The sequence below is a fragment of the Aspergillus ambiguus genome (assembly GCF_047715705.1).
Source record: "Aspergillus ambiguus strain CBS 117.58 unplaced genomic scaffold BDV59scaffold_36, whole genome shotgun sequence".
NCBI classification, from domain to species: Eukaryota; Fungi; Ascomycota; class Eurotiomycetes; order Eurotiales; family Aspergillaceae; genus Aspergillus; species Aspergillus ambiguus.
In genome coordinates this window covers 99,466-125,882 of record NW_027395549.1, presented here as the reverse complement: position 1 = coordinate 125,882, position 26,417 = coordinate 99,466, and the positions used below count along the sequence as shown (strand labels likewise).

Genomic DNA, 26,417 nt, shown 5'->3' with positions numbered 1-26,417 from the left:
TTGCGTACTGCTGAAGATTCATCGTCCGACAATCGTCTCCAATGTATGGCGAAAGAACCAATTCAAATTTCTAATTTTAAACACAACATTGCATCAGGCTAGAGCATTACAAGGCAATCGTTCTATTCCTATGAAGCCAACAAAGAAAGCTTACGAATGCAGAGAAAGATCCGCTATGCTGCCTATGCTCTGCTGGCAAATACTCGTCGTCCTATCGAATGCCAAGGATGTTGATCCTCGTCTGCTTGACAATCGATCTACACCAGCAGGGAAATGTCGTGATTATCACCAGTATGAGGTGAACGATCTTCATATCAAAGTCTTGGCCATATATGGTGGTTAAAAATAGAAGAACAAGATGATTATACAGTTTAGTTATATTCTCCACATCCTACGAAACTATAATCTCGATTCTGGTCCTGGTATCAACATTTCATAAGTCATATATTCCCTTCTCTCCCATTCTCACCGTCTAGCCAACTTCCGACCTACAACCACCATACGCATTACTCCTTCTGCACTTTCCGTCAAAAGTCGCTCTGCTTCCGCAATAGCTTCTTCCAGGGTGGATGGACGCTGGAGGATTGAGGCGTACGCATTGATTCCAACATCGTAATTCACCTCTGCTTCGTCCCCAATCGTACCTGCCAGTACGATGACGGGGATCTGATATTTTTTCGCCCGCATCGCAACCTCCGCTGGGATCTTTCCCCTCGGTGTCTGATAATCAATCCCGCCTTCAGCAGTGAACACCAGATCACAGTCCTCAAACAGTCCCTCAAGATTGAAGTACTCCATTATAGCATCATATCGAGGACGAAGTGTCGCACCTAAGAGCATCAAGCCAGCCCCCAAGCCGCCAGAGGCTCCACTACCAGGCATTTTGGCTACATCATAGCCCAAAATGTCCCTGCAAGCAGAAGCATAAATATCCAACGCAGCTTCCAACGCTTCTGTCTGTTTGGGAGATGCCCCTTTCTGTGGACCATATACACGCGCCACCCCATTCGGCCCACAGAGAATGTTCTTCCAGTTACAGGCAACCTCGATGTCGACTTCCTCCAAACGAGGATGCAGACTTGAAAGATCTATGCTGCCCAGGGCAATCAAGGACTGGCCTCCCCCAGCGTGAGGAAGCTCAGAACCATCACGACCGATAAACCGTGCCCCAAGGGCCTGGAGCATCCCGGCCCCGCCGTCGCTGGTACCAGAATCTCCACAGCCCACAATTATGCGCTGCACTCCCTCATCCAATGCAGAGACAATCAATTGCCCTACGCCAAATGTGGTTGTAACACACGGGTTCCGGCAGTCACGAGGCACCAGGGTCAGTCCAGCAGCAGCAGCAATTTCAATAACCGCTGTTTTGGATTGGCCCTGTTGGATGACTCCATAAGACGAGGAAATCGTGGTGCCAACAGGGCCAGTGACAGTGACCTGGCGCATCTCCCCGCCCCTGGCAGCAACCAGAGAATGTGCGAAGCCCTCGCCGCCATCCGCAAGTGGCACCTTGCGTATCTTGGCTGAGGGTAGAGCGCGCAGGATACCCGCCTCGATGCAGTTGGCTGCAGTGGGAGGGTCAATACTGCCTTTAAACCCGGACGGGCAGACCAATACGTTCATTGTGAATGACCAAATTAGGACGATAAGTATGGTGAAAGGAAAACGAGTGTCTATGTGTGAAGATTTATTCGAATCGAGCAACGAGGGTATGAATCTGAACGAACGTTGAATGCGTCTCAATATAGACTTGGGTGTCACTGGGACCGCAAGGCCCTTATATACAATATCAAATTCCAGGAATAGCACAGCTGAGTGAAGCCACAGGCAATCATTTGTCGGCGTCCTGTTGACTCTTCAGCCCCTCTCTGCTATCTTCTGACGGGAGCATGGGTCACCACGAGCCCACTCGCATGTCGCCCATATCGCCGAACCGACACGGAACAGGCACAAGCCACGTTGAACGCCATGAAAAAAAGACTATAGTGGTGATATACAGGCCGAGTTTCTAAAATTGTTCAATGTGGTTGCCTGGGCCTAAGGCATATACCGCTCTCGCGTGGGCAAAGCAGGTCCGCTTGGCGGGGACAGCCCTAAGCAATGCTGATCAACATGAGAATTTCTCCATGGAGGATGTCAAAGTGCCCATTTGGAGCACTGGCCTGCGAGGTAACATCACACGCTATGGGTCCACGAGGACAATTTCCGAATTCTACTTTGAGCTTGGCCACGTAGCAAAGCCACTAGCCCAAGACCGATAAACTGCTGCCTTTCTCCTTGGCCAAACAAATGAGAATTCCGCTCCATTTGGCGGCCTCTTCTCTTCTGCACAGCCTTACTGCTTTGTACCTGAGCTGTAATATGCAGAATGAGTGATCAAAAATAGAATATTCAATATGTGGACTCTATGCGGAGTGAGGCCAAGTGGGATGGTAGCGAGGATTTGGGAGTGAACATAAAAAGTGTACTGGGCACTCAGTGCCATTGCAAAAGAAAAATTTAACCCTCGTATAGATTTCTTTCTCGTCCTATTTACGCCTGTATTCCTTCTGTTATTGACCTGCTGAACTTCACTCGCTTTAGCTACACACTTCTCACTATGTCATATTCAGTCGCACATAGTCGTGATGAGGAGGATGGAATGATTCCTCTCCCTTCTGTTCAATTCTATACGGAATACGACTCCAGATATGGTATCCCTGTTCCGGCCGTTCGTCTTAGCTCCGATTCGTACCAGAAACATACGCTGTCAGATGGTACACAGCACGATTCGGAATCCGACCAAGACCAGGGCAATACCAGTGCTGAACCAAATCTGGGCGCTAATCATGAGCAGCAGAGTCACCTGCTGTTTGTGGACCAAGATTCGCTTGTGTGTCTCCTTTAAACCATCTTCCTTTCCCTGGTCTATGCTGGGTAACTAATACGGAATAGGTGACCTGGTCTGGCCCAGACGATCCATCAAACCCTCTCAATTGGAGCCGCCCAAGAAAATGGATTTCGACACTCTTGGTATCCTGTTTCACATTCATATCGCCAGTTTCCTCAACTATGGTGGCTCCTGCTTTATCAACGATGGCGGATGAATTTCGAATTCAGTCGGATATCAAGCAGTATCTTCTCATGTCAATCTTCTTACTGGCATATGCGCTGGGACCGTTCATAATCGCACCGCTCTCGGAGATGTATGGACGTGTAGTCGTACTACAGTCAGCAAACATGTTCTATTTGGTTTTTAATACCGTGTGCGGCTTTGCTACTTCTGGAGAACAGATGCTCGCTTTCCGTTTTCTCAGTGGCTTCGGTGGAAGCGCCCCGCAAGCAGTATGCATCCAAGATCCCCTCTCCGATGGAAAATTTGCTAATTCCTGGGCTAGATTGGAGGCGGTGTTCTCAGCGACTGCTGGCGAAAAGAGGAGCGAGGAGGAGCGACAGCACTTTACAGCCTGATGCCCTTCATCGGACCCGCTATTGGCCCTATTGGTAAGTGCCGAGTGAACAGCTACCATCCCATGCTCCACAATAGAAATAACCAAGAGCTAATACGAGCCTTGGATACAGCGGGTGGATACCTAACCCAGTACCTGTCATGGCGATGGATTTTCTGGGTTGTATCCATGGCCGACGCTCTTGTGCAGCTTTTAGCGTTTCTTTTCCTGCGGGAAACCTATGCTCCTAAGATTCTCGCGACTAAAAAAAGAAAACTACAGAAGCTAACAGGTAACCACCGGCTTCATACCGAGTATGATAGGCCAGATCGAACATTCGGCCAGGTCCTACGGAAGAATTTTATTCGTCCGTTTCGGATGCTTTTTACTCAACCGGCTATCCAGGCTCTATCCTTGTACAGAGGCTATCAATATGGGCTGATGTATCTTGTGTGAGTATACCCAAGTCGTATACTTCTCGAGTTTCCGTTACTCATATGTTGCAGCCTAGCATCTTTCCCCCTTGTGTGGGAGGGCGTGTACAGCCAAGGAAAGGGCATAGCCAGCTTGAACTACATCTCGCTTGGAGTAGGCTTTGTGATTGGCCTTCAATTTTGTGGCCGGGTGGTCGATATAGTAAGCTCATTCATCTTCCCGTTGTGAGCTTTAATAGGAAGCAAGCTAACCGTAGAGCTTGAAGGTATATGTGCGTCTTCAGAGATATTATGACCATCCAGGACGGCCCGAATTCCGCATTCCACTAATGCTCCCCGGGGGACTACTCGTCCCTGTTGGACTGTTTCTCTACGGATGGAGTGCTCAGTACCATACTCACTGGATCATACCCAATATTGGTGCCGCGATCTTTGCGATCGGGCTGATTATCTCCTTTCAATGCGCCCAGACCTATGTGGTCGATGCCTATACCCGCTATGCCGCCAGTGCCACTGGCGCCGCCGCATTTGTACGAACATTGGCTGGTTTTGCCTTCCCGTTATTTGCAGAGAGACTTTATCACGCACTGGGCATAGGATGGGGGAATAGTCTGCTCGCATTTGTCAGTCTGGCGCTTGGTATTGTTGCGCCGTTATTGTTGTGGTACTACGGGGAATGGCTCAGAGCCAAGAGCCCGTATTGTGCAGGATAGAGTAATTGATTGTCATTTTGCTAGACTGTTGCCTAGATCAGGGTAGAAATGCGGAAATCATACGTTGTAAATTTCTCTGTGCAAGTGGCAGAATGGGACCCGCGACGGTGGCAGTGCATCTCAGTGCACAAATCGTTGTGAGGGCCCAAGGGTCCAATTTCTCCTATCCCCACTCAGCTTTGATCTTGGAACTTTTAATTAAAGAGTTTGTTTTTATTCTAAGTCTTTCGCTAAAGATAGTTAGTCATGTATTGATTTGCTCTTGCGTAGACATTGTGTTTGTAGCCGTTTATTCCCCATGGCATATCAATGTCGAATTTCCTTTCTGACTAGTTTGGCGGAGTATAGATGTACGAAAATATTCTGTTATCGGTGCCTCTGGATAATATCAACTCATATGGACCGACGTATCGCAAATGTAGTCGGATAAATCGGCATTCGACTTTCCCATCATGGATTGGTATACTCGCAAGACCTGCCAAATGCTGGGGATAATACTGCATAATGGAATGCTAATGCGATACTGGATCCAAAAATCCTGAAGATGCGGAAATCATCTTCTCGTGATGTAACTTGCAGGAAATTAGCTGGTTTAACCCTGACCAGATCATCAGGCCCATGAATGATACCATTCGAAACTGAGCTACACCGTTTACCGGTGATCCCTCTTCTTTCGGCGACACCGAATCAGGCCTCCAAGTGTAGCTGGTTTCGAACACAAAAAAATGACCTCATCTCTGCATTAACGAACAAGCTAGTTTTAACCCCGCGCTGGAGGATACTAATCATTTGCCGTCAGGGTCCTGATCGGCAGCCCCGGAGATAAATATAGCAGCCAAGCATTTAGCCAGCGAAAATAGTGGAGAAAAGCGGGAACTGACAGTTATTCGTTATTCTCGCTTGCTGAGGCACCTTAAACCGCTAGTTAAGCATTCGCTATGCGGAGATCCCTTTATCTACCTGCCCCTGCCTCTCCACGGGGTTCTCTGCATGGTGGCTTCGCAGGCGGCACAGAAGGCATCCATGTTTCGTGACCCAATGCATTGGACGCTTTCGCTCAGCATACTGGATTGGTATTCGCCGGATTAGACAATTCATTGCTCCAATGATTTTATCATTGGTTGCATGGGCAAGGAGTTCCCGTGTATTCTCTTGGGAAACCGATCATGTCGTGGATACAGAGATGTCTGCCGATTTTGTGGGATAGCCAACTTCGAACCACCGCAAAAAAAGGGCTTTGTCCTGGAAAATAGATGGAGTTAGGTATTTCACATAGAGCACGGTCTCTTTTATCCTCCAATACTGTACGAGATATGTACGTCGTTGTGTTTCGTTTGTAAGAAGTGTTCGTTGCCTCTGGACTTTCCGACTTCGGCATATGATATTAGCCAGCGCCCTTGTATCTCAGTAGACCATTATAAGATACCCGTCATCCCCGGGAATAGGACGTGATATGCAGACGATTCATTTATACCTCTGAAGTCAATTATTAGACTAGAAGACAAAGTCGACCAACCATCACTCAGGGTACGAGTACAGTGGTTAATCTGCGAAAGGTATATTAAGAAAAGCTCTGCCCAAGCTTTGCCTTAATGAACGAGTGCAGCCATTATATCGTTGTCCCCATTCCCCTTTGCGAGATCGTGGACACTTTGGCCGGTAAAATTCCGGATTGAAAAGTCCACCCTCTGCGTCCCAACCAGCAGCTTTAAGATACGCAGATTCCTGCCTTGCACAGCGTAAAATATAGCAGTCCTCCCCTTTGAATCCTGCATATTGACGTCGGTGTCTCCATGACCTAATATCCTTTCTACAATATGCATATGAGCAACAGCAATTGCATACATAAGCGGAGTTCGTCGGCAGCTGTCCTGCGCATTAATGTTGAGCCGCGGACTAAGTAAGAGCGTATCCACAAGTTGAGAATTGCGGCGTGCCACAGCCCACGAAAGAGGGCATTTTGCAGCCCGATTTTGCCGAGTCATTAACAGCCGTCTGTTATTCTGCTGCTCCAGTAGCATCACTTGCATTTGCCAGTCTTGGAGGGCTTTGTGTTGGTAATAAGGGGGCATATTGGAGACCGGAGGTCTTATAGGTAATTGTGTTCCCTCGCTAGTCAAGTCGTCGAAATATGCATGGGGAATGTTCCCTGTCTCTGACATTTCCAGGCTGGTGGGATCCGGATCTGAGCTATTCAGGTCGACACTGGGATCGAAAAGAATGTTTTTGAAAGATGGGTTCTGCCATAATCCAAAGTGAATGGCACTCCACAAGGCTACATTTGCCCATCCTTGATCGGCCCATTGTTTCATAAGGGACTGGTCAGTCGACGCCGCTGGGAGGCCAATCAACGTTTCTTCTACCACCCGCTTTGATGGCCTCTCATGGAAAGGGTAGAAGAACTGCTTGACGAAAGAAAAATTGCCTGCGTAGAGGCAGTTCAATATAGCCCCATTCCAGATCTTTTTCTCCACGAATAATTCCGCGACGCGAGTAAAAAGTTCCAGGGCCTGTAAATCGAAATTTCGTTGGAGAGAATCGCAGAGTAAGACCCAAAGTCTTGGTGGCGGGTTTGAGGAAGACACCGAGTCGTAGTTCAAAATCCACTTCAGGCCATCGGCCTCCTTGGCTCGAATCAGAAGTGGTAGAATAAGACTTCCAGCTGCGCCAAAAACAACACTAATCACTTGTTTCACAATGTCACTGTCGCCAAACTGGAGCACGTTCTCGAAAGCCGTTACCAAACAAGTATCCCTAGTATCAATCCAGAGGTTATCGGAAGCCTCAAAACACAACCTGCGTACGAGGATGCGGCCTCTTTCTGTTGAGATAGATTGTGGACTGCCTAATAGGTGGAGAAAAGCAGGACAGTTATATTTGCCACATTCCTTCAGACTGATGTTTGGATGGTCGAGCAAAGTAGCCAGAACCTCCAGATTACCCTTCTCAGCTGCAGCCGTTAAAGGGGTCTCACATTGTTTGGCCGACGGACGATTGATCTTGATCCTGCAATTCACATCCGCCACAGTTTCTGCAAGCAAGAAATTCACCAACCGAAGCCCTGCATTGTTATCCGCTTTCGCCGCGAGAAGAAGGGCATAGCTAAGGAATATTTGATCCAGCTTCAGCTGACGTCCGCGTCGAACAAAGAGAAATCTCTCCCACTGCTGAAAGACAGCAGATTCTCGCTCGGGGAATCCATCTTCCAAAAGTCGTTCAAAACCAGCAGGGGAATTCTTATGCTCAAATTCACCGGTTTCTATCAAGGACTCTGCAACTTGATGAAGACCCAGTGAAATGGCTGTCTCCAGAGAGTGGTATTTTCTCTCTTCTCTGCAAACTGTCCACATTAGTGCAACGACCTCTGTATGACCTCGTTCAACTGCGACTTCGAGGATGTTAGGTTTTTGCAGCTCCACATTTGCCCCTTGGGCAAGGAGGAATTCACATGCGCCCGTCCGGCCATTTAGTGCTGCAAACCAGAGAGGTGGCCTACCGTCTTTATCGGGGACATTGACATCACAACCTCGCTCAAGTGCAGCTTTCATTGAGCCGATATCGCCTTGGCCTGCTGCTTGGTAGATGTCCATTATCTGAGCTTTGTTTGATCTGTTTTGTGCTGGGACTGAGTGCGAGCTCGGCATTTCTTATAAACAGCTACGTAGCCCACGTCAGGATGACAGGAAAAGCACCCTAACCCCTCCCACCAACCATGGGACTTTGACGTCTCTGCCTTGTTCAAATATCCATTAACCAACCAGAGAGAAGAAGACTCGCGGGTTGCTTTCCATGCGATACACATACAAGCGCGCCTATCAGAATCCTGGCAGTCAGCTTGGTCGTTCAGATGGAAAATAAGATGGAGCGATGAGCATTCATGATAGAGGCGTGTCGATCATAGCATGCCATCGCTTGTATTGAGCTTCTACATAAGCGATTACTTGTTGGATTGATGGTTGTGCTTTTCTTTGCTTTTGCTTCGGTATCAAGACAACGCAAACTTTGGTAGTTAAAACCCATGGTCCTGGGTCGACCGGCAGCAATCAAGTCTCCCTTAGAGAATCTTCGTATCACTATTAGCGTAATCGATTAGTCCTTTTGTTTAAACACTAAAGTTGATGGCAGGATAGGTTATAATTTAGAAGCGCATTGAGATGTGAATCCCTTTATCATCCATAGTTTCAGGCTAGAATCTGATGATGTGTGGGGCCATGTATAGTTACAATGAAAGAGTTGGATTAATGCTGGACATCTCACAGGGACTGTGCCAAAGATTCTGCAGCACAGGCCTCATAGACCACATATTAAAGGGTTTTACTGACAGAGAGCGGAGTAGAAGACCTTATCAAAACGCCGAGCCCGGTGGATTGATAGCATGCCTAGACGAATATGGGCAGCAGTATCTTAAGACTGCATCCATCGCTCATCCACCTGAGTGAAGATTGGTGAATACTTGCTCCACTGATCCCGGAATGGTTCGACCACAACATCACGTTTCCTGACAACATCGTAAAGTTGCCTACATGCCTCTTCCGACTGTCGAAGCATCTCCTCGGGTGCAGAGCAACGCCTCATCTTGCTCCACGATTTATCCTTTGGTTCAAAGTATAAATCCAGGACAAGGCTGAGACGCTTTAGCTTTGGCAAAAATTCGCCCGAGTCAAAAGACTCTACCCACTTAGCCCACTCACTGGATTCATGCAGCGTTACAGGGCCTCGAAAACGTAGCGTTGAGATATTCGGTGGGAAGGACTTGTAGAGATTCCGAAGAGTATCCTTATCCCCGAAGACTTCCCCAACAGTGAAAACAAATGTATTCAATTGCCGCAGTTGCGAAAGCACACTTGGAAATATTGGCTCCGTGTTATACTCAAAATCGTTGCTAGTGGAGCGGATATTGAGCACGGACAGATTCTCCACAACGTGGGGAAGAGCAATGGCCATCCTGGTGAACGTGTCCATAGCGTCGTTCTCGAGGATCTCTAGTTCAGCCATCTTCGTGGGAACCGCCTTCGGAAGGAGTAAAGCGTCTTTGTTTTCAGCCGGTGGCTTTGCGTCGAATGACGCATATCTTTTCCTGAGGTCTTCGCGGACGAGGTCGGGCATGAATGTTACCTCAATATTGCCGATATATTTGGGCTCCTTCTCCCCTCGTTTAATGGCTTCGCGGTTTGCGCGGCTAAGCTCTGCGCATGTTGGTCCCTCAAATCGCAACCCATATGTCAGGAGCAGAATTAAATGTCTGACCCTTCCTTCGAGGACGAACGGTGTACGAAACACTTCCGCGCCAGAGTCGCTTACAAGCAGCCGCTCCAATGGCCAGTGCGTTGGAAGTTTGGCGTCATTTAGGTCTTCGTTAAAACCGGCGTGCAGCTCAAGGTCTTTGATGTTGGTGAAGTGATTCCCTAGAAGCGACCATTCGGTATCGGAGGGGGTTCCTTTCGTCAGTTGAAGAGAGCGAATGTCCCGTGGAGTGTCTTTCAGTTGTGCAAGGAGGTGGTCTTTATGTTCCTGGTTTTCGGGTCCGTCAGGCCCTTCAACTTGAATAGTATATCGATAATCGTTCATTTCCCCCAGGCTAGAATTCCTCCGTAATGCGTATCGATGGCAGGGGGTCAGCTGAGTTTTGCGTCCGCACCAGCCCCTTGCTGAGATGGGGCAGCTGCGGTAAGGTAAACTGCGTAGGGCGATTCGACTCTATATAGTTTAGGGGCACTGCTAACGGGATATAAAGGCAGGGGGCGTACCATGATCGAGGTTGGTTCATGAGGTTGGATGATCCCCAAGAGTTGTACGCGCTTAGTGAGCGGCTGCGGCCGTCACCTGATACTGGATTTTTAGTTACACCCCCAAGAGTAAACACGCCGATTGAAACAGTGAATAATTGTACATGATTATGTACATGGCTATGTTCATAGAGTGTCTAATATGCACGTCGAAAAAAACTTCTCGAGGATTGAACGTTCAGTTCAACCACAGAGTATTGGGGATGCCATCGCCAAATCGAGCCTGTTCGTATGCCTTCTCGAATTCCATACTCCACACTCCATGTGCTCCACCAACGGAATAGTCAAGATTCCATTTCTTCTTATCTTCTTTGTACGATGCCGCGCCGACGTGTTGCATTAGCGGTGGTGAGAGCGCCAGCCGATCAAAGCCATTGTCGTTGCCCACCATTTCGATGACCGTATCCACTGCTTTGAGCTTCTTCCAGTCTTGCACAACCATCAGCTCATTGGTGACGATGGGAATCTTTTCCCGAGGAAAGACCAGCGCTTGGGAGCAACATCCGTGTTTGTTCATCAGGTGGATCCCGGGTTGCATCGGGCGCATCGTTACCCGGCCTGCTAGGAAGTAGAGACCGATGAGGAGAGGCATGCATAGCAGACAGAAGATCGCCAGGAATCTATTCGACAGAATGTCCTGCAACGGTCGTACTCTGCGTCTGCAGCAAATCCCCACGACGGCCGTCGCCAGGACGACAACCACGCTCCAGCCAAGGTAGACCGGCCAGAACTCAGAGTTCCATCCCAAGAACTTCTCTGTGTAGAACAGACGGAGATACAGCCAATCCCGTATTTTGCCCTGGTTCTTCCACCCCTCCATATTCTGTATGCTTCGCATGGTATGGTTATACCAAGCATCTTGGGCCAAAACGTCATCCTCCAACATCATAATCCACGGAGCATCTGTATAGTCGTAACACGACTGCAGGGCGAGTCGATAGTCAATCAAAGACTTCTTCTTGTAGTTCTGCGACATCTCTAATCGCCGCAGGGATGTCAGTGGCGCATCGTTCACCCAGCCATACGTCAGAGAGCGGTTGACCACGTTTGCAACCCAGGGATGTTCGTAGAGTGGATGATCAGCGGGATGGGTGAGAGCAAAGAGAACATGAAGCGCAAGCGAGGACCGCTGTTCGGAAGTGAGTCCATCGAGAAGCGATCCCACTACGAGGTCAAGTGTTTGAATGAGAGGGCGTCGAACGGTGACGATTCCGACACAGATGGAGACATTCTGCGTTGTCGTCGCGTGCGGGTCTAGTTCAAGCCCTGGGGAGGAAGCGTTGAAGGCGGAGAGATATTCCAGGGACTCCTTGATTCTCTTCGGGCTGTGTACCGGCTGATAGCCCGCTCTGGGTTGAAAGAAGGCAGAGCCGGGATCACGGGCAGAATTAAAGCTGCAGTAGAGGAAGAGGAGGAAGTAGAAGAAGAAGAACGAGACTAGCGACAGTCTCTGTTTCCTGTTGAGGAGCAGCATTGGGACATGGACATAGTGGGCTGGAGACTGCGAGGATGGTGAGATGGAGATGGAGAAGCCAAAGACGATATGGGGCGACGCGGGGAGAGAAAAAGGCACGACTGACGAAAGGGGGAAAATAATCAAATAATCAAGGGTCCCAAAATAATTTAAGCATCGCAAAGTGGGGTCTTCCTAGGGCTTGACTGTGTCGGTGATTCTTCATTAGCCGATAGCAGTAAATGGATCCTTCTCACGGACCAATGGCCCCTGTCGACTCCAGCCACATCACCCCCCAGCCAATCGCTTGCAGCGACTTATCAGGGACAGCTCCCTCCTGATTCGTTGAGTATCTGCCAGTGACTGCTTATCTAATCCCCTCCGCTGATGAGATTTCCTCTGGCGATTGAGTTCATCTTGACCCCGATCTATAAAACCCATACCAAACCATCCTCAACCTTGTGGCTCTTATTGCCTGTATCCTAGATGGGTTGATATTCAAACTGTGGCTCCTATAGGGGGAACCTATTCATACAGAGCACAACAGTACACAGAAACGCCTAATATATATTTGCACGGGGTGGTGCAGCAATTGAACTCTTCTACAGGCAAATGCATCAAATCCCATTCCATCGCCGTATTCTCACTTATACAGCCATAAATGTCATTCAAAGTTTATCCTCAACCCGTCACCTTCACAGCACAGCAGTGGCGATCCTTCTCCGCTCCTTGCGGGGTAAACCAACGCCTAGACCCTCCGAGCTGTAGCCGACTAGACCGAGGCACCCGGGCAACTTCTCGATCCTCGAGTATGACTTCGCCCATCGCACGCCGTAACCGACGGACAGCCGATCCCAAACCGTCGGAGGAGGTGCAAATCGGCTTTATAACTGCTCGAGTCTGGAACGCAACCATCGACTGATTCGATCCCCACCCCTACACCACATTGCAGCACATCGTAACCATCCAAACAATCGAGCTATGTATTTCTCTCCGCCACCGATCGAGGTGCCCTCGTCATACGAGAAGCTCCAACTAGGCCATGTCAAGGTCTCACATTCTCCTGCGGGTGCTCCCACCGCCACACCCGTCGTGATCGTGACTCTGAACCGCCCGGAAAAGCGCAATGCCTTCACCCAGCAGATGGCTGAGGACCTGGAGAAGGCCTTTGGCATGTTCGACGTGGACGAGCGTGTCAAGGCTGTCGTCCTGACCGGCGCTGGGAACACCTTCTGCGCGGGAGCCGACCTGGAGATCGGATTCAGCGGCGGTCCCAAAGAGCGCACCCAGGACCACCGTGATAGGTTCGTATCGACCCTCTCAGGACTCTAGCCATACCCTGTACAAGCTAACAAACTGGCCAGTGGTGGTCGTGTCGCTCTCGCCATCCACAAGTGCCGCAAGCCCACCATCGCCGCCATGCAGGGCTCTGCCGTCGGCGTGGGCATGACCATGGTTCTCCCAGCGGTGATTCGGTAGCTTCCCCCGGGCCAATTTGACCATCCTTCCGGACGAGAGCTGATAAAGGATAGCATTGCCCACGACAAGTCAAAGTATGGCTTCGTCTTCGGCCGCCGCGGCATCACCATGGAATCCTGCTCGTCGTACTTCCTTCCCCGGCTGATCGGCTTCTCGCGGGCGCTCTATCTCGTCTCAACTGGCGGCGTCTTCCCATCTAGTTCGCCGCATTTCAACGGCCTGTTTGCCGAGTCTCTGCCGGAACAGTCGCAGGTGCTTCCGCGCGCGCTGGAGCTGGCGAACGAGATCGCGCAGAACGTCAGCCCTATGGCATCCACGCTGAACCGCGCCTTGATGTGGCGTGGACCCGAGTCCCCCGAAGAGGCTCATCTGTTGGAGTCTGGAATTATCTACCATATGTTTGGGGCTGGGTGGGTTATCCCCTTTTGCGAAATGTGGTATTGGAGAAATCTTGTGCTGATATACCGTAGGGATCAGAAAGAAGGTGTCACGGCCTTCTTTGAGAAGCGAAAGCCTAACTTCAAGGCTACGCTGGAAGAGAACGGCCCCGCTAACTACCCCTGGTGGTATGAGGCTACCATTGAGCCGAAGGCGCCGGCGGCGAGAAAACCGAAGCTGTAGATGAGCTGTAGCTGTGGAACTGTGGATATCACTTGGCCAATAATCCGAGACACTACTATACCTCTAGTCTCAGGTGATGACAAACAAGTCACTCGACTAACTCAATCAATTCATATTGACAAGTCGCATATCGCTTAATAACACCCGCAGTGGAAAAATACTTGTACACCAGACCAGAGTCGACCAAAAACATAAGAAAAAGCAGTCATGAACAAGACGGGGTAGATAGGAGCAAGATTCGCCGACAAAATGCACAGGAGAAAGGAAAGACTCGTTTAAAGGATGAAATGGCGTCTCTTGCGGTTGTATGCGCGCTGGTCCTTCAGCCACTGGCGGTATCCCTGGACACTGCCGATCTTCTCTCCGTAATAGTCCGGGACGGGGTTGGCGATCGAGTTGGACGAGGGGTCGACACGGAAACGCTTGATGCGGTCGAAGAACTCTTTCTCTTTCTGCGGGGGTTACACCAGGTTAGCTCCGAGTGGACCGAAGGATAGTAGAGGATAATCAGAATACAACGCACAATCACAACGGCAGGCTTGTAGCGCCGATACACCAGTCCCCAAACGGCGTTGCCGACAAATGGACCTACCAGCCAACCCACGGCACCGCAGGCGGCTGTCGCCATCCCCAACACCACGAACGGGTCCAGGCCCATCACCTGGGCGCCGAGGTGCTCCAGATCCTGGTTGGACAGGATCTGTGCACCCACCACAGTGGTGGCCATCGAGCTAATGACCGACGAGGCGAGCGAGTATCTCCTACGGGAGGCACGCAGCTTGAAGAAGGAGTTCCAGTCGAGCTTGGCAGCCTCATTGCGGGCGGCGGCGGCGGAAGCATCGGTGGAATTTGCGCGACAGGAGGCGGTGGGGTAAGAGACGGGGAAACAGTTGCCGGTGTTTGGACGAGTAAACGCCTTCAGAGTGGTCGTAGAGCGAGCTGAAAGGACCTGGGGCTGAATAGCTGCTGTGCTGGCTGGACGAGCCTGCGACTTGCACGAGATCGAGTGATAAAAGGTGGGTGTAGTTGGGTTGGCGAGCGGAGCGAGGGAGGAAAGACGACCGGCCAGAAGGGAAGCCCGCACAGGGGCAGCAACGAGGTTCGCATGCATCTTGGAGGGCGGTTGGGGTGGTCAGGTCGATCGATGTTGGAACGAAGATGGATTTTGCTTGCTGGAAGTCGGAGAACTGCACGGGGAGCTTATGTAAGCGGGTGGACCAATGAGGTCACTTCAACACCTTCAACATCGCCTTACATCGTCCGTATATACTTCGACTCCCTACGTCCAGGCGAGTTGGCAGGGAATGAGCTCCTACATAATCAAAACTGATCATTACTACGACATGTACATGCAACTACCTCTTGTCGACATGCAAACATCAGTGCGTCATTCTCGGGTCCAACAACCGTCAGACAATCTAGTCTATCTTCTTCTCCTGTCTATCAATCTATAATTTCGCCCGGGGCGGCGCCGATTCAACCTTCGCCTGTTCCCGCAGCTGTCGCCGGAGGATCTTGCCAGATGAGCTCTTCGGGATCTCCTTGGTAAAGACCACGCCGCCTCGCAGCTGTTTGTGACGAGACATGTTCGCCTTGACGTGCTCCTTCAGCTCCTGCTCGGATACTTCGCGCCCCTTCTCTCGCACAACATACGCCCGGGGAAGCTCATTCCCTGGCGCAGCCGGATCGGTAACTCCAATCACTGCCGCATCGGCAACACCGTCGTGCGTGAGCAGGCAAGCCTCCACTTCAACCGGGGAGACCTGCAAGCCCTTATACTTGATCAACTCCTAGCAGATCCATTAGCCAACAATCCCCCGAGACTTGATGTACCGGGAATCTCACCTTCTTCCGATCCACCATGTAGATTTTCCCATCCCTCCAGAGCCCAATATCCCCCGTGCGGAACCATCCATCTGCTGTGAACGCCGCAGCCGTAGCCTCAGGGTTCTCAAAGTACCCGGGGGTCACCATAGGCCCCTTGACAATCAGCTCGCCCTCCATGCCCTGCGGTACATCGCGCGACTCGCCGTCCACAATACGCAGTCTCACATTCGGGAGCAACGGGCTGATACTCCCCGTGCTGTCCTCCTGACCCCAGGGCATGGTCGTCACGCTGCCGGTCGACTCCGTCAGCCCCCAGCGCTGACTGATGGCGCAGCCCATTTTTCTCTCCGCGCGGTGCTGCACCTCAATGCTCAGCGGCGCAGCGCCCGACTCGGCGCGGATCAGCGTGGCAAAGTGATCCGTGACGCGGGGGTTCTCAGCGATGGCGAGATACACGGGCGGCGCGGTGGCCAGGAACGTCACGCGGTATTTCTTACAGTAGTCGATGAACAGGTCGATGTTGAAGCGCGGCATCCAGTACACGGACCCGCCGGCCACCGCAGGCGTGACGAAATACCCTAATACGCCGGCGATATGCGCCGTGGGCAGGTGTCCGACTGTGACGTACGGCACCTGCAAGTGCGGCTTGCCGTGTCTGGTCTCGCGCAGGACGAGTTGAGCCAGCACGGCCTCGGAGACGAGGTTCATGTGCGTCAGCATCACGCCCTTGGGCGGGCCAGTCGTGCCGCTGGAGTACAGGAGACAGATGACCGTTTTTTCGAGCGTGGCCTGGTCGGTTATGCGTTCCCATTCCAGCTCGCCGGCGCTGTCGAGATAGTTCCGCTGCGGATGGGCGACACTCCGCAGCGCGCGCTGGTGCCCCATGCTGTCGAGAACGAGCACTCGCTCGGCCGGGACGTCGCATTGTTGTGCCGCCTGTAGGGCCTTGGCCTGGTTCTCGACGCAGGTCACAATGACCTGGCTTTTTGACTGGCGGATCTGCCGCGCAAGCTCTGGGACTGTCAGGGCAGTGGAGGCCGCCGCGTAGACCCCGCCGGCGGCGACAGTGCCGTAGTATACCGTCGGTAGGAGCACCTGGTTGGCAGAGATGATGAGGACGGCATCCTTGCCGCGGGCATTTTGGCCGATGCCGAACTCCGTGCGGAGGATATGTGCGAAGCGTTTGGTGAAGTTTCGTGCCTGGGCCTTGGTGATGCTGTTGGTTGGGTCGGCCGCTTCGGCATGCAGGACGGTGGTTTCCGTGCTGTGCGATAGCGGGGAGTCTGGAGGTTGGATGTTAGGAGGTGAACTATGGAGAATATTGTAGGAAACAGGGATGCGTGCCAAATATTAGGGAAACCAAGTCGAGGCAGGGAAGGTCATAGTCCTTTTCGGGGCGGTATTCCATGTTGGCTGGTAGAAAGGTTTGCCCACAGAAGTCGTGAGCAGACACAAATCACGGCCTGATCTGCAGTTATGGTTTACTCCTGGCCAATGCCTGTCCGGGATGTTCATGGCTTGATATGTACTCCGCACTGGGGAAGTCGGCTATATAGTGCGGGGATCCCGAGGTTCTCGCCTGGTGGTGGGGAGCAAACCATGGTACACTAGTTTAGCCATTGCTTGATTCTGATCTATTCTATCGTTCTCTCTAGACGTTTCTTTGGTTAAAAGAACGAATGCCCGAACGAGGCTTCTCGACAAGCAAAGTCTCTCTCTAATCCTTCTATGCCGTTGTATCTATGTACCCAAGCTCGAAACCGACCTGACTCCTTCAATTCCCAGGGCGGATTCAGGCTAAAAAATGACATCGGAAGCATCGTTTACGATAACCCGTTTTTCTTAATGGCTCCAGGCCTAGATTGAGCCGGGGAAGTGGTTCCGTAGCCATTAACGCGGCCATAGAGGCCCTTCAGGGTCGCAGTACTGAAAGCCATCACGACGGCGCTTAGGACGAAAAGCCCCACCCGGCCTTCAAACGGGACCTGTTCGAAGATCGGATACGGATACCTGGGAAGATCAGTGATTGCTCGGAGGCGAGTTGTCAACACAGGACATACCAGCCATTGTGCGCGAAACACTTCTCGATCCAGAACCAGTAGCCAAAAGCGATGGAGCTCGACAATCCCAGGGCGGGAACCACGGTGATGGTCCACGGAGGGGACAAAAGAAGCAAATCGATCAGCAGGACGACGGACGGTACCGCATGGAAGCTAATATCTACCAGGGGTGAGCAAGTGTGACACAGTTAGGCCCTTGCGGTTTGACCTACCAGCGTTCAGAGGAATTACCGCCCAATCAGGAACCACCAGACGTTCATCGATCTATACAGCATTAGCAATGGAGAGTAGAACGCACGCCGATTATTCGAGCCACGAACCGCGCGAAGACCCCAATAAAGAACGCTGATCAAGACCTCCATCGGAGCACTGCAAATCGACAGGAGATTCTTGAGGAGAAAGAGTCTGGTCGACAACGTCAGGTCGGCTAGGAGGCCGACCGCGAAAGTCAGGGTGGCCAGTGATAGGCCGATGACCGTCAGGTATTGGAAATGCCATCCATATGCCTCGTTTCTGCCGATTAATCATTATATTTTTCGTGTGCGGGCAGAAAGACCATGGAAAACTTACGCTCGATTCGGGTTCTCGTGCATACTACCATGCGTTAGTCCATCGGCCAAGCATTAAGCATGAATCAAATGGCAAATGATCAAGCACCAAAGTCCAGTTGATCTCTCATGAAAGAGCACTTACTATTTGAAGGACCAGATGAAGCTGGAGAGGCCCAGTAGCTGTGGGATCATCAGCCGAGGTTCCAGTGGACCATGGCGAGAACAAACTTACATGTACAAGGGCGGAAAGGCCTCTAGAGGGACTGGGGAAGCGTTGCAGAGGATGCTTCTTCACGAGTGTCTGTGCAATAGCCATGTTGGAGCAGTCCCTGGAGTGTAGAATGGTCGACGATCAGAAGTCGGAAGGGCTGAGCAATGGACGTGGTAAGCACGGGTTACTAACGATATGCGGCGGATAAGAGCAAGGTGGCACTGAGGAGGTCTATAGATGCAATAGGAGATATAGACGATGAGAACGAAGGAAGATGCTCTACGGGAATATTTTCTATGTAAGAAAGAAGGCGAAAAAAGATCTTCGCCTTCTTTCCTTCTGCTCAGCAAGGCACAAACGCCCGGAAGCTCGGCAGCTGATCAGCCGCTGCCCTAAGCCCGTCAGGTGATCCAGTGCCGCTTTATGCACCTACAAGGAATTCCAATACTTACACATAACATAATTAAGAAACATATTAGTTAACCTAAATCTCCTCGTAAATATAACAGATGTAAAGCCACCTATAATACTAAGTCGCCGACGTTACAACAAGATATCTGTCCAATGGAACGATTCACCTCTAGACAAACCTCTTACAGTCCTCTTCTGCTTTCTTTCCAGAATTTCGCCAGCGCCGCCATTGATCAATGTGCGGTTGCCCACTGACAATCGCCAATAGTCGGCTCAACGCAATGGGACACGGGCTTCCAGGGACATACTCTCTTTCTCCAGTTCCTTGGGCAACAGCAGTCCTTCACAAAGGCAGCACCCGTCGATTGGATTTTTTGCATAGACGCAATAAGACTTTTACATGTATTGGTCAATCAACCACGATGCAACTATATTGGCCCCTGATCTGAGTCAATCTACTCTTGATCTTATCCATGATAACTATGATAAGCAGTGATGAATAATCCTAACTAAAATAAAGATGCAGCCACGAATCATACATGTATAACTTTCCCGACGTTGAACCTATCCTTCGATCCCTGCGAATTATTCCAGGGAAGCACATATCCACGTTGATTTGCCACGACTCGTATTCCCTGATTTTTAAACTCCGTAGTGTAGTGTGTATGCCCAAAAACCCAAACTTTGACACCACTCGATTCTGAGATCTGCGAGACGATGTCAGTTGCAAAGGCGGAGCTCCAAGGGTTATTCGTGTGCTGGGGGCTGGATGTGCCCTGGTGTGACGGAGCATAGTGCGTCACGACCAGTATAGACTGCTTTTTATTCTGTGTCTTGTTCTTGCTTTGTATTGACTCTATCTCGCTCAGCAGCCAAGTAAGGTCTGCCTCATGAGATCCGTTATGTTTGTCAACTGTCCAGTGTTGAATTTTTTTTGAAGTCTTGTGTTTTCGACCGGACAATGTCCATTGCTTCATTTGGGACTTTAGACCAGAGTGTGCAGCCAAGGATAATAACACGGGATCCTGGAATATTGTAGCGGCCCTGGTGGAGGAGAATTAGGCGCCCGTTCAAAGAAGGTTCCTGCGCGAGTTGCCTAGCCTTTCGTAGTCCTGCTACAAAGGTGTCGTTATAGAACTCATGGTTGCCAAGTACCAGAAAGACAAGCTCGAATCGATCTGTCTGCTTTTGTAAAAAATCACGATAGTTGTCGTAGTCTACTAACCGCCCAACATCACCGGCGAGGATGAGGTGCTTAGCGCATACAGGTATCTCAAAAGATAGGTACTGTTGATTGATCTCAAGATGGAGGTCAGAGAGAACTTGGAAAGAGGTAGACAATTTATTGAAAATTAAGTGTACTTTCTCAAACATTGTGTCTGTCCATACTTACCAAATGCTCTAAGTCATCACTGGGAAGGGGGGTTTTTGTAGTTTTTGTAAGCGCTGCGCCAATTTTGTGCTAATGGCGTCTATGGAAGGCCGGAGATGTTTATTTAAAGCAACTGCGGTTGTCCACAAGTCACAAAATCAGTCACCCTGCACGAGAAACAAAGAAAATGGATATTATCAATCAACCTTATTAAGCCGATCCTGTTCGCCCTCAAGGAAAGAGACATACCGCCGTATGTGATTGGGGAGATAGCATTAAACTACTATAATGTTCCACGAGTGGTTCATGTACAGTAGACTTGCTCGATTCTACCCTGGGTTTCTCTGGGCTTCAATTTCCATCCGAAAATTTCTGGTATCCGTGATGGAGAGTGGAGGGTGCGACTGAGAATGAAATTGGATGAACATGGCTATCCCGTTTCGCAGGATAGTATATAGCATGGATGAAGACAAACTCGAGAGAATGAGACTGAATTTGCTACGGTAATCCAAGACCATGAAAGGTGACGATTTGAAACATCTCAGTTCAGTTCGATGTTGTCGTGTCCATATGAAGAATGAAGAATGGAGAGAGGCGATGGACGTTTTCTCCCCTAATGATAGACCACCTTGCCACCCGAACTGGCGCGAAACAAATGCTCAATCAACTATTGCATCCATCGATTCCAGACGCCATTCGTTCAGTGAGCCATCCTTCACAAGTCTAACCGATATCTGTTCCGCAAGGCCTTCTGCCTGTGTCAGATCGCCTTCTATGCGCATTTCCTTCTGAATATCTTCATCCAATCCCGAATAAAGCAACGGTAGACACGACGATTTGCGCACATCCAGCCCACTTCTTTTTGTTTGTAAGATTGTCAGGCCCAGGAAAATAATTGCCGATAGAATCAACAATGCTGGAAGTATGATCCAGGCCCATCGCACGTGGATCTGTGTTTCCATGGTCCACGAGATGCCAGGTGCATGTTCGGCTGGTGCAACATCGAACGCGGCAGCTGTTGCATTTTTCGCACGGAGGCCTACCTTCCGCACATGAGTAGTTAGAGCCGCTGCCAGCCTTGAAAATAAATCGGGCATCTGGGTGTTAAGCAGCGGCCAAACGAACTCATCAGAGAGTGAGTAGTCTCTGCTTGTTCGTACAGTAAATGTTTTTGTTCTGCAATAATAATCATACTGATTAGCGATGTTGAATTTATCCACGAGCCACTCGTTGAGCAGTATAGCGCTGTCTTGGTTGACATAAAAATCCGTTGATGTCAAATTCGCCTCCACCCGGGGGCCAATTTTCAGGATCTCGTCTTTGAATTGGGCGTTTGGGTCATAGTATGTGTCTACCAGCCTCTCCTGTACTACATTGTTTGTCATGCCCACGGAGTAGGTGTTCACACACCAATACAAAGAGCAATGGGTTGCAGTTGCGTTGGTCAAATTTTCTCCTTGAGGAACGGTAATGGCATCGAAATCGAGGACGGTGCTGTCGCCAAAGTCTGTCGTGCCAGGAAGACGCTTTCCCGGCTGATACATCGGCTTTGCGCCGGTGGAAAGATATCCCATTTTCACGCTTGGATCTTGGGTGATGTTCAGGTGGACCCCGTTGGGAAGGGTATGCTTGTAGGTGGATATGCTGATGCACGGTAGTTGTTCCATGCTGAGGGACAAAAGATGAGAGACGTCTATACACTCGGAACAGACCGCCAGAGACCGGAAAGGGGCGATGTCGCAATTTCCAGTAGGACACTTTGGTGCGATGAGACTGGACGCATTAGAATTCTCAAATACAGCACCGAACACCGCAAAAACGGTTTCGCTGGATACATCCGAATAATTTGAGGTTTCGTAATACAACTCTGCCCTGGTAACCGATGCAGGGTCATCCGTTTGCACATGCTGATTTCTCACGGTAGCCATCTGCTGTACGAATGGCCCGATTCCAATGGCTAGGACAGTAATAAGAGCGCCGAATGTAGCGGAGCGTCTGATTTTCGTCAGGATATGACGGGTGGACCGGTCATGTCCAAGAACGGAACATACCTCATTCGCGATGTCCACAAAAAGACTGTACAACCTAGTGGTCCCCTACTGGCCCAGTCGTACCAATCCAATTCGATGAGCGGTCGGGTGCCCGTACTAAAGTAGATCCACTTGGATTGACTCAGACACGGTGCCACGGTACCGACCATGCTGGCGGTCAGAACCTGCGTAAGCCATGAGAGAACCGAGTTAATTGTTGTGCCGTACGGCCAATCTGGAATAGGTTTGCCGTCATAGAACCATAGTACGCCGATGACCGCGAGTAGAGCGAAGAGGCTTCCGACACAGAGGGTGGCCTCCCAGAGCCAGTAGTTGTTGAGTCTGCTGAAGCACGGTCTGTGGGTTTGCATTGCTGAAGAGCAGGTTAAATTGGAAATGAGAATTATGCAACATACAGTGAACATATATATCCAAGTCTACGCGCCAGGAGTACACAGTCGCATGCATGAGCATCCCAGCGCTTACTGCGTATACTTCGATTCGCTGGATTCGCTCAGCTGGCCAATCAGGGTCCGCTGTCGGCGAGTCGGGCTTATCACAGGCGACGGCGGGCTTACCTAAAAGCTGGACGGCCGGTGATTGATCGAAGGGGCCGATCGACCTCTTATCTTCCCCGCTTTCCCCATTACGGCAACTGGCACACCAAGCGGAGACATCTCCGCCGTCTTCTCTTCTTTTCTCTTCTTCACCTCTCCACCTGCGGCGAACCTCTGACTTGGGATCCCTTACCATATCGTCGGTACTGCTATCCTGTTCACCCACCCCCCCGTCACCCCTGATCATAGCTCGATGAAGGCGAATACCGGCTGTGGCTGTCTCATCGATTATCGTTTCCTCGCTTCGTGGATCAATCGCCCTACGAGGCGGAAGAAAACCATTCCCCTGGGTCGAATTCCGTTTCCGTGAAGAAGCTTCTGCATGGCGATCTTCAGTTTCTGTACTTCCCATCGGCTCGACCTCTCGTCCCGAGCCCGTCATTCGTTGCCCTGTGTTTGGAATATCTCCTTGTCTGCGTGTGCGCCGCATCCGATTTGATATCAAATGCCTCGTCCCCGACGGCCCGGTGCGCCAGAGCCCAAACGACGATCGCGGAAGGGATGCTGGTGAGTGTGGATCTTTGAGTGTTGTCAGACGTTGAGAGCGGCATTTGTTGACCAGTGAATGCATCGAGGTGATAGGCCGTGTAAAGCCCGCAAAGTAAAATGGTGTGTCGAGTCGCACATTTCCTCTCCCATTCTTGACTAACCCATTCTAGCGGGGAAGAAAAACCCGCCTGCTTGAATTGTGTCCGGCAAGGTGAAAAATGCGATTACAGCATCCGGCTCAATTGGGGCGGACGAACACGACGGAGGTCTTCTGTCGAATCGCCGGGCTCGCAATCGAGTGGCCAATCCGCCCATCTGCTCCTCACCCTCTCCCCGTCAGATACTGGGCCATCTGATCTGCAGCCGATACAACTGTTTCAACCTGCGGGCGTCCTGGAAGAAGCCAATGGACACAGCTCTGTGGACGGTCTGTCGTGGGAGGTGGAACTACCGGGGGACATGACGATAGGAACGTCTTATCCTAGAGGTCTACATGATATCCAAGAGCCCTCGACTGTGCCTGATCAGTCGCTCCATAACACCCTTGACCGTACAACCGACAAGAACTCAGTAGACCTGGGGTCACACTCGCTGGGTCCAGATATGCCCTCGTCGTGGTCCAGCCTCCCCTCCCAAACCACAATGACACTGTCGGGCGAACGGATTCCCAATTACTCGTCGTCGATCCCTGATGAGATATTTCCAGCGCCAGGGGCGACCTCCTTTCCCACATTTCATTTATCTACGGCGATGTCCCGCGAAAGCCCTTACCAGCAGGAGCCCGACAACAGCAACCCTGCACAATACTCATCTCCACCCGAGGCCAGCAGTATATACGCTTCATACGATTCGCAAAGTCCATCCAACGCAACGGACGCCATTTCGCCGCACTCTGGAAACTCTCAGCTAGTCTCCACCGGGTTGTCTCCGAATATCCCCAATGGACCGAGTGATACAACTGCTGCCCCGGAGGACTTTTTCACCAAAGTGATGAATGGGCACCTTCCCCATCAACAGTCGCATGGTCAACCTCAGGAGCACACATCTTCCATGAGTGCGTCCATAATTTCCGCTCGCGACCCAGTTCTGCCGGATGGAGCCTCGAGTCCGGTGAAAAAGTGGCATGCATATCTTACCAGCGTCACAGATAACTATGGGCTCGACAGCGGCCGTCCTGATCTAGACTTGAACAAAAATGACGATCACTCCGCCATCGACATCAACTACGCGCTGGATCTGATCAACTCCCAGTCAGCGACATTCCCTCCGGCGATTAAATCCTCAGAGGCACCAGGCAGGAAGGTTCAGCTGGATGGGACGAAATACACATACTACTCGTCCCCAGTCCCTATCAACATCCCGCGATATCTATCGCCCTTGCCATCCACTCTGGTGCAAACGCCCATCAATCTGATGTACTTCCACCATTTCCTCAACCATACCGCAAAGATGCTAGTCGCCCATGATTGCGGAAATAACCCCTTTGTGTCCGTGTTGCCAACGAGTGCGTTCCTTCTCCCCCGGCCATATACCAAGAACCCTCACTAACCACCAACAGTGGCGATCGGTGACTCAAATCTCCTGAATCTCATGCTTGCATACTCCGCCAGCCACCGAGCCCGCTATCTCGACCATCCCGAGCCCGCGAACCGGATCGCGCACTGGGTAAGCAACGTCTTTCCGGCTCTGCGGCTCGCCCTGGAAGATCCCCACGAAAAGGTGACCGACAGCCACCTGGCCGCCGCAATCATGCTGTTATCCCTGAAGATCATCTCTCCGAGTACCTTCGAGGTACCCATCCCATGGCAGAGCCACCTCAAACTTGCCCGCGACCTCTACGTCGCCCGCAAGCCGCAGATGGCGTACCCGGGAAACCCAGTGGGGGCGTTCCTCTCCCGGTGGCTCGGCTACCTCGACATCATGGGGACGCTCTCATGCCGACACAGCGACCCCCCGCTTCTCGACTACTACTCCGTGTTGAACACGTGCTGCACAGACGAGGCACACAACGAGTTCAGCATCGACTGCTTCACGGGGTTCACGCCGCGCACGGGACTGTTCCTGATGCGGCTCGGGCAGCTGGTGCACCAATGCGACAACGAGCGGTTCGACCCGGAGAGCGGGACTCTCCGGGCTGGCTGGACACCATCCGCGACGACAGTCGCAGCGGCGGAAGAGTTAATTACAGATTTGGGGATGCTGCATACGCACGCACACGCCGACAAAAACCACTTCGCTGACGCGGAGGCAACGGGCATCATTGCCATGGACGGCGCGTTCCGCTACGCAGGGTTCCTGCATCTGCATCGGCGTGTTCTGGATACATCGCCGGCCGACGACAGGGTCCGTGAGGCCATCGTGGCGCTGATGCAAGCTCTATGGACCATCCGGGCGTGGGACTCAGTCGAGGTTGCAGCCTTATTCCCGCTGTTCACGGCAGGATGCGAGGCGCAGGAGCCGGAGCACCGACGGGAGCTCCAGGAACGGTTTGAAGTGCTGGATGGCACGGGGATGAAGCAGGTAGGTGACTTACTGAGGCTGGATGATGCGCATGCTAATGGTGTTGTTTAGATCCAGAGTGCTCGTCGGTTGATTGAACGTTGCTGGGAGGAGGGTCTCCCGTGGATTGCGTTGGCGCAGGGCGAGTTCCTAGGATAGCGTAGTGGATTAGGGTAATGAGATATGACTAGAACGATCCGATTGTTTCCTGCGAGATATGGTCCGAACTGTGTATAATGTCCGATGGTCCCCGTTTGTAAGCGAAATGACATGGTTATCTACTTGCACTCGGGGTCTCCCCACACTAAGCAGCCACTTGGCCCGCGGGAGACGAATGAGGAGCGTTGACCGGGTGCGCTAGAGGCAGCGAGCAAATTCTGACCGACCATGTGCAGGCCGAGATGGGATACTGATAACTGGGTCTCTCGGCTTAAGG

General features: G+C 51.3%; 11 protein-coding genes across 11 annotated transcripts; 3 read left to right on the top strand and 8 right to left on the bottom strand.

Moving 5' to 3' along the window:
* Positions 1 to 465: 465 nt before the first annotated feature.
* BDV59DRAFT_195291 (glycerate kinase family protein) lies at positions 466 to 1,623 on the bottom strand (the record flags this gene model as incomplete). The annotated part of the gene is made up of 1 exon (XM_073692533.1): positions 466 to 1,623. The coding sequence occupies one exon, from the start codon at positions 1,621 to 1,623 to the stop codon at positions 466 to 468; it is 1,158 nt and encodes a 385-aa protein (XP_073544747.1).
* Positions 1,624 to 2,599: 976 nt separating this feature from the next.
* On the top strand, positions 2,600 to 4,716 carry BDV59DRAFT_209933 (MFS transporter; the record flags this gene model as incomplete). The annotated part of the gene is made up of 7 exons (XM_073695483.1): positions 2,600 to 2,872; positions 2,935 to 3,324; positions 3,378 to 3,483; positions 3,562 to 3,880; positions 3,935 to 4,064; positions 4,129 to 4,485; positions 4,612 to 4,716. The coding sequence occupies 7 exons, from the start codon at positions 2,600 to 2,602 to the stop codon at positions 4,714 to 4,716; spliced, it is 1,680 nt and encodes a 559-aa protein (XP_073544746.1).
* Positions 4,717 to 6,164: 1,448 nt separating this feature from the next.
* BDV59DRAFT_195289 (ankyrin repeat domain-containing protein) lies at positions 6,165 to 8,165 on the bottom strand (the record flags this gene model as incomplete). The annotated part of the gene is made up of 3 exons (XM_073692532.1): positions 6,165 to 7,420; positions 7,460 to 7,677; positions 8,056 to 8,165. The coding sequence occupies 3 exons, from the start codon at positions 8,163 to 8,165 to the stop codon at positions 6,165 to 6,167; spliced, it is 1,584 nt and encodes a 527-aa protein (XP_073544745.1).
* A 504-nt stretch (positions 8,166 to 8,669) lies between these two features.
* On the bottom strand, positions 8,670 to 10,362 carry BDV59DRAFT_185468 (uncharacterized protein). Its single transcript, XM_073690853.1, has 2 exons — positions 10,323 to 10,362; positions 8,670 to 10,272 (listed from the first exon to the last, which is right to left on the bottom strand). The coding sequence occupies exons 1-2, from the start codon at positions 10,323 to 10,325 to the stop codon at positions 8,980 to 8,982; spliced, it is 1,296 nt and encodes a 431-aa protein (XP_073544744.1). The 5' UTR covers positions 10,326 to 10,362; the 3' UTR covers positions 8,670 to 8,979.
* Positions 10,363 to 10,368: 6 nt separating this feature from the next.
* On the bottom strand, positions 10,369 to 11,930 carry BDV59DRAFT_185467 (uncharacterized protein). The gene has a single exon (XM_073690852.1). The coding sequence runs from the start codon at positions 11,833 to 11,835 to the stop codon at positions 10,540 to 10,542; it is 1,296 nt and encodes a 431-aa protein (XP_073544743.1). The 5' UTR covers positions 11,836 to 11,930; the 3' UTR covers positions 10,369 to 10,539.
* An 865-nt stretch (positions 11,931 to 12,795) lies between these two features.
* On the top strand, positions 12,796 to 14,017 carry BDV59DRAFT_209929 (enoyl-CoA hydratase/isomerase family protein; the record flags this gene model as incomplete). The annotated part of the gene is made up of 4 exons (XM_073695482.1): positions 12,796 to 13,118; positions 13,179 to 13,289; positions 13,347 to 13,703; positions 13,764 to 14,017. The coding sequence occupies 4 exons, from the start codon at positions 12,796 to 12,798 to the stop codon at positions 13,912 to 13,914; spliced, it is 942 nt and encodes a 313-aa protein (XP_073544742.1). The 3' UTR covers positions 13,915 to 14,017.
* A 1-nt stretch (position 14,018) lies between these two features.
* Positions 14,019 to 15,061, bottom strand: BDV59DRAFT_101104 (presequence translocated-associated motor subunit PAM17). The gene is made up of 2 exons (XM_073686420.1): positions 14,438 to 15,061; positions 14,019 to 14,366 (listed from the first exon to the last, which is right to left on the bottom strand). The coding sequence occupies exons 1-2, from the start codon at positions 15,023 to 15,025 to the stop codon at positions 14,190 to 14,192; spliced, it is 765 nt and encodes a 254-aa protein (XP_073544741.1). The 5' UTR covers positions 15,026 to 15,061; the 3' UTR covers positions 14,019 to 14,189.
* A 301-nt stretch (positions 15,062 to 15,362) lies between these two features.
* Positions 15,363 to 18,668, bottom strand: BDV59DRAFT_209928 (putative integral membrane protein; the record flags this gene model as incomplete). The annotated part of the gene is made up of 8 exons (XM_073695481.1): positions 15,363 to 15,704; positions 15,760 to 17,050; positions 17,575 to 17,751; positions 17,802 to 17,961; positions 18,133 to 18,314; positions 18,372 to 18,395; positions 18,495 to 18,532; positions 18,585 to 18,668. The coding sequence occupies 8 exons, from the start codon at positions 18,666 to 18,668 to the stop codon at positions 15,363 to 15,365; spliced, it is 2,298 nt and encodes a 765-aa protein (XP_073544740.1).
* Positions 18,669 to 19,412: 744 nt separating this feature from the next.
* Positions 19,413 to 20,348, bottom strand: BDV59DRAFT_209926 (Metallo-dependent phosphatase-like protein; the record flags this gene model as incomplete). The annotated part of the gene is made up of 2 exons (XM_073695480.1): positions 19,413 to 19,861; positions 19,935 to 20,348. The coding sequence occupies 2 exons, from the start codon at positions 20,346 to 20,348 to the stop codon at positions 19,508 to 19,510; spliced, it is 768 nt and encodes a 255-aa protein (XP_073544739.1). The 3' UTR covers positions 19,413 to 19,507.
* Positions 20,349 to 20,514: 166 nt separating this feature from the next.
* On the bottom strand, positions 20,515 to 22,752 carry BDV59DRAFT_185456 (DUF3176 domain-containing protein). The gene is made up of 2 exons (XM_073690851.1): positions 22,398 to 22,752; positions 20,515 to 22,341 (listed from the first exon to the last, which is right to left on the bottom strand). Exons 1-2 carry the CDS (start codon positions 22,745 to 22,747, stop codon positions 21,006 to 21,008), a joined length of 1,686 nt encoding a protein of 561 aa, XP_073544738.1. The 5' UTR covers positions 22,748 to 22,752; the 3' UTR covers positions 20,515 to 21,005.
* An 806-nt stretch (positions 22,753 to 23,558) lies between these two features.
* Positions 23,559 to 26,140, top strand: BDV59DRAFT_195281 (transcription factor domain-containing protein; the record flags this gene model as incomplete). Its single annotated transcript, XM_073692531.1, has 4 exons — positions 23,559 to 23,602; positions 23,653 to 24,986; positions 25,041 to 26,002; positions 26,054 to 26,140. The coding sequence occupies 4 exons, from the start codon at positions 23,559 to 23,561 to the stop codon at positions 26,138 to 26,140; spliced, it is 2,427 nt and encodes an 808-aa protein (XP_073544737.1).
* Between the last annotated feature and the right edge of the window lie 277 nt (positions 26,141 to 26,417).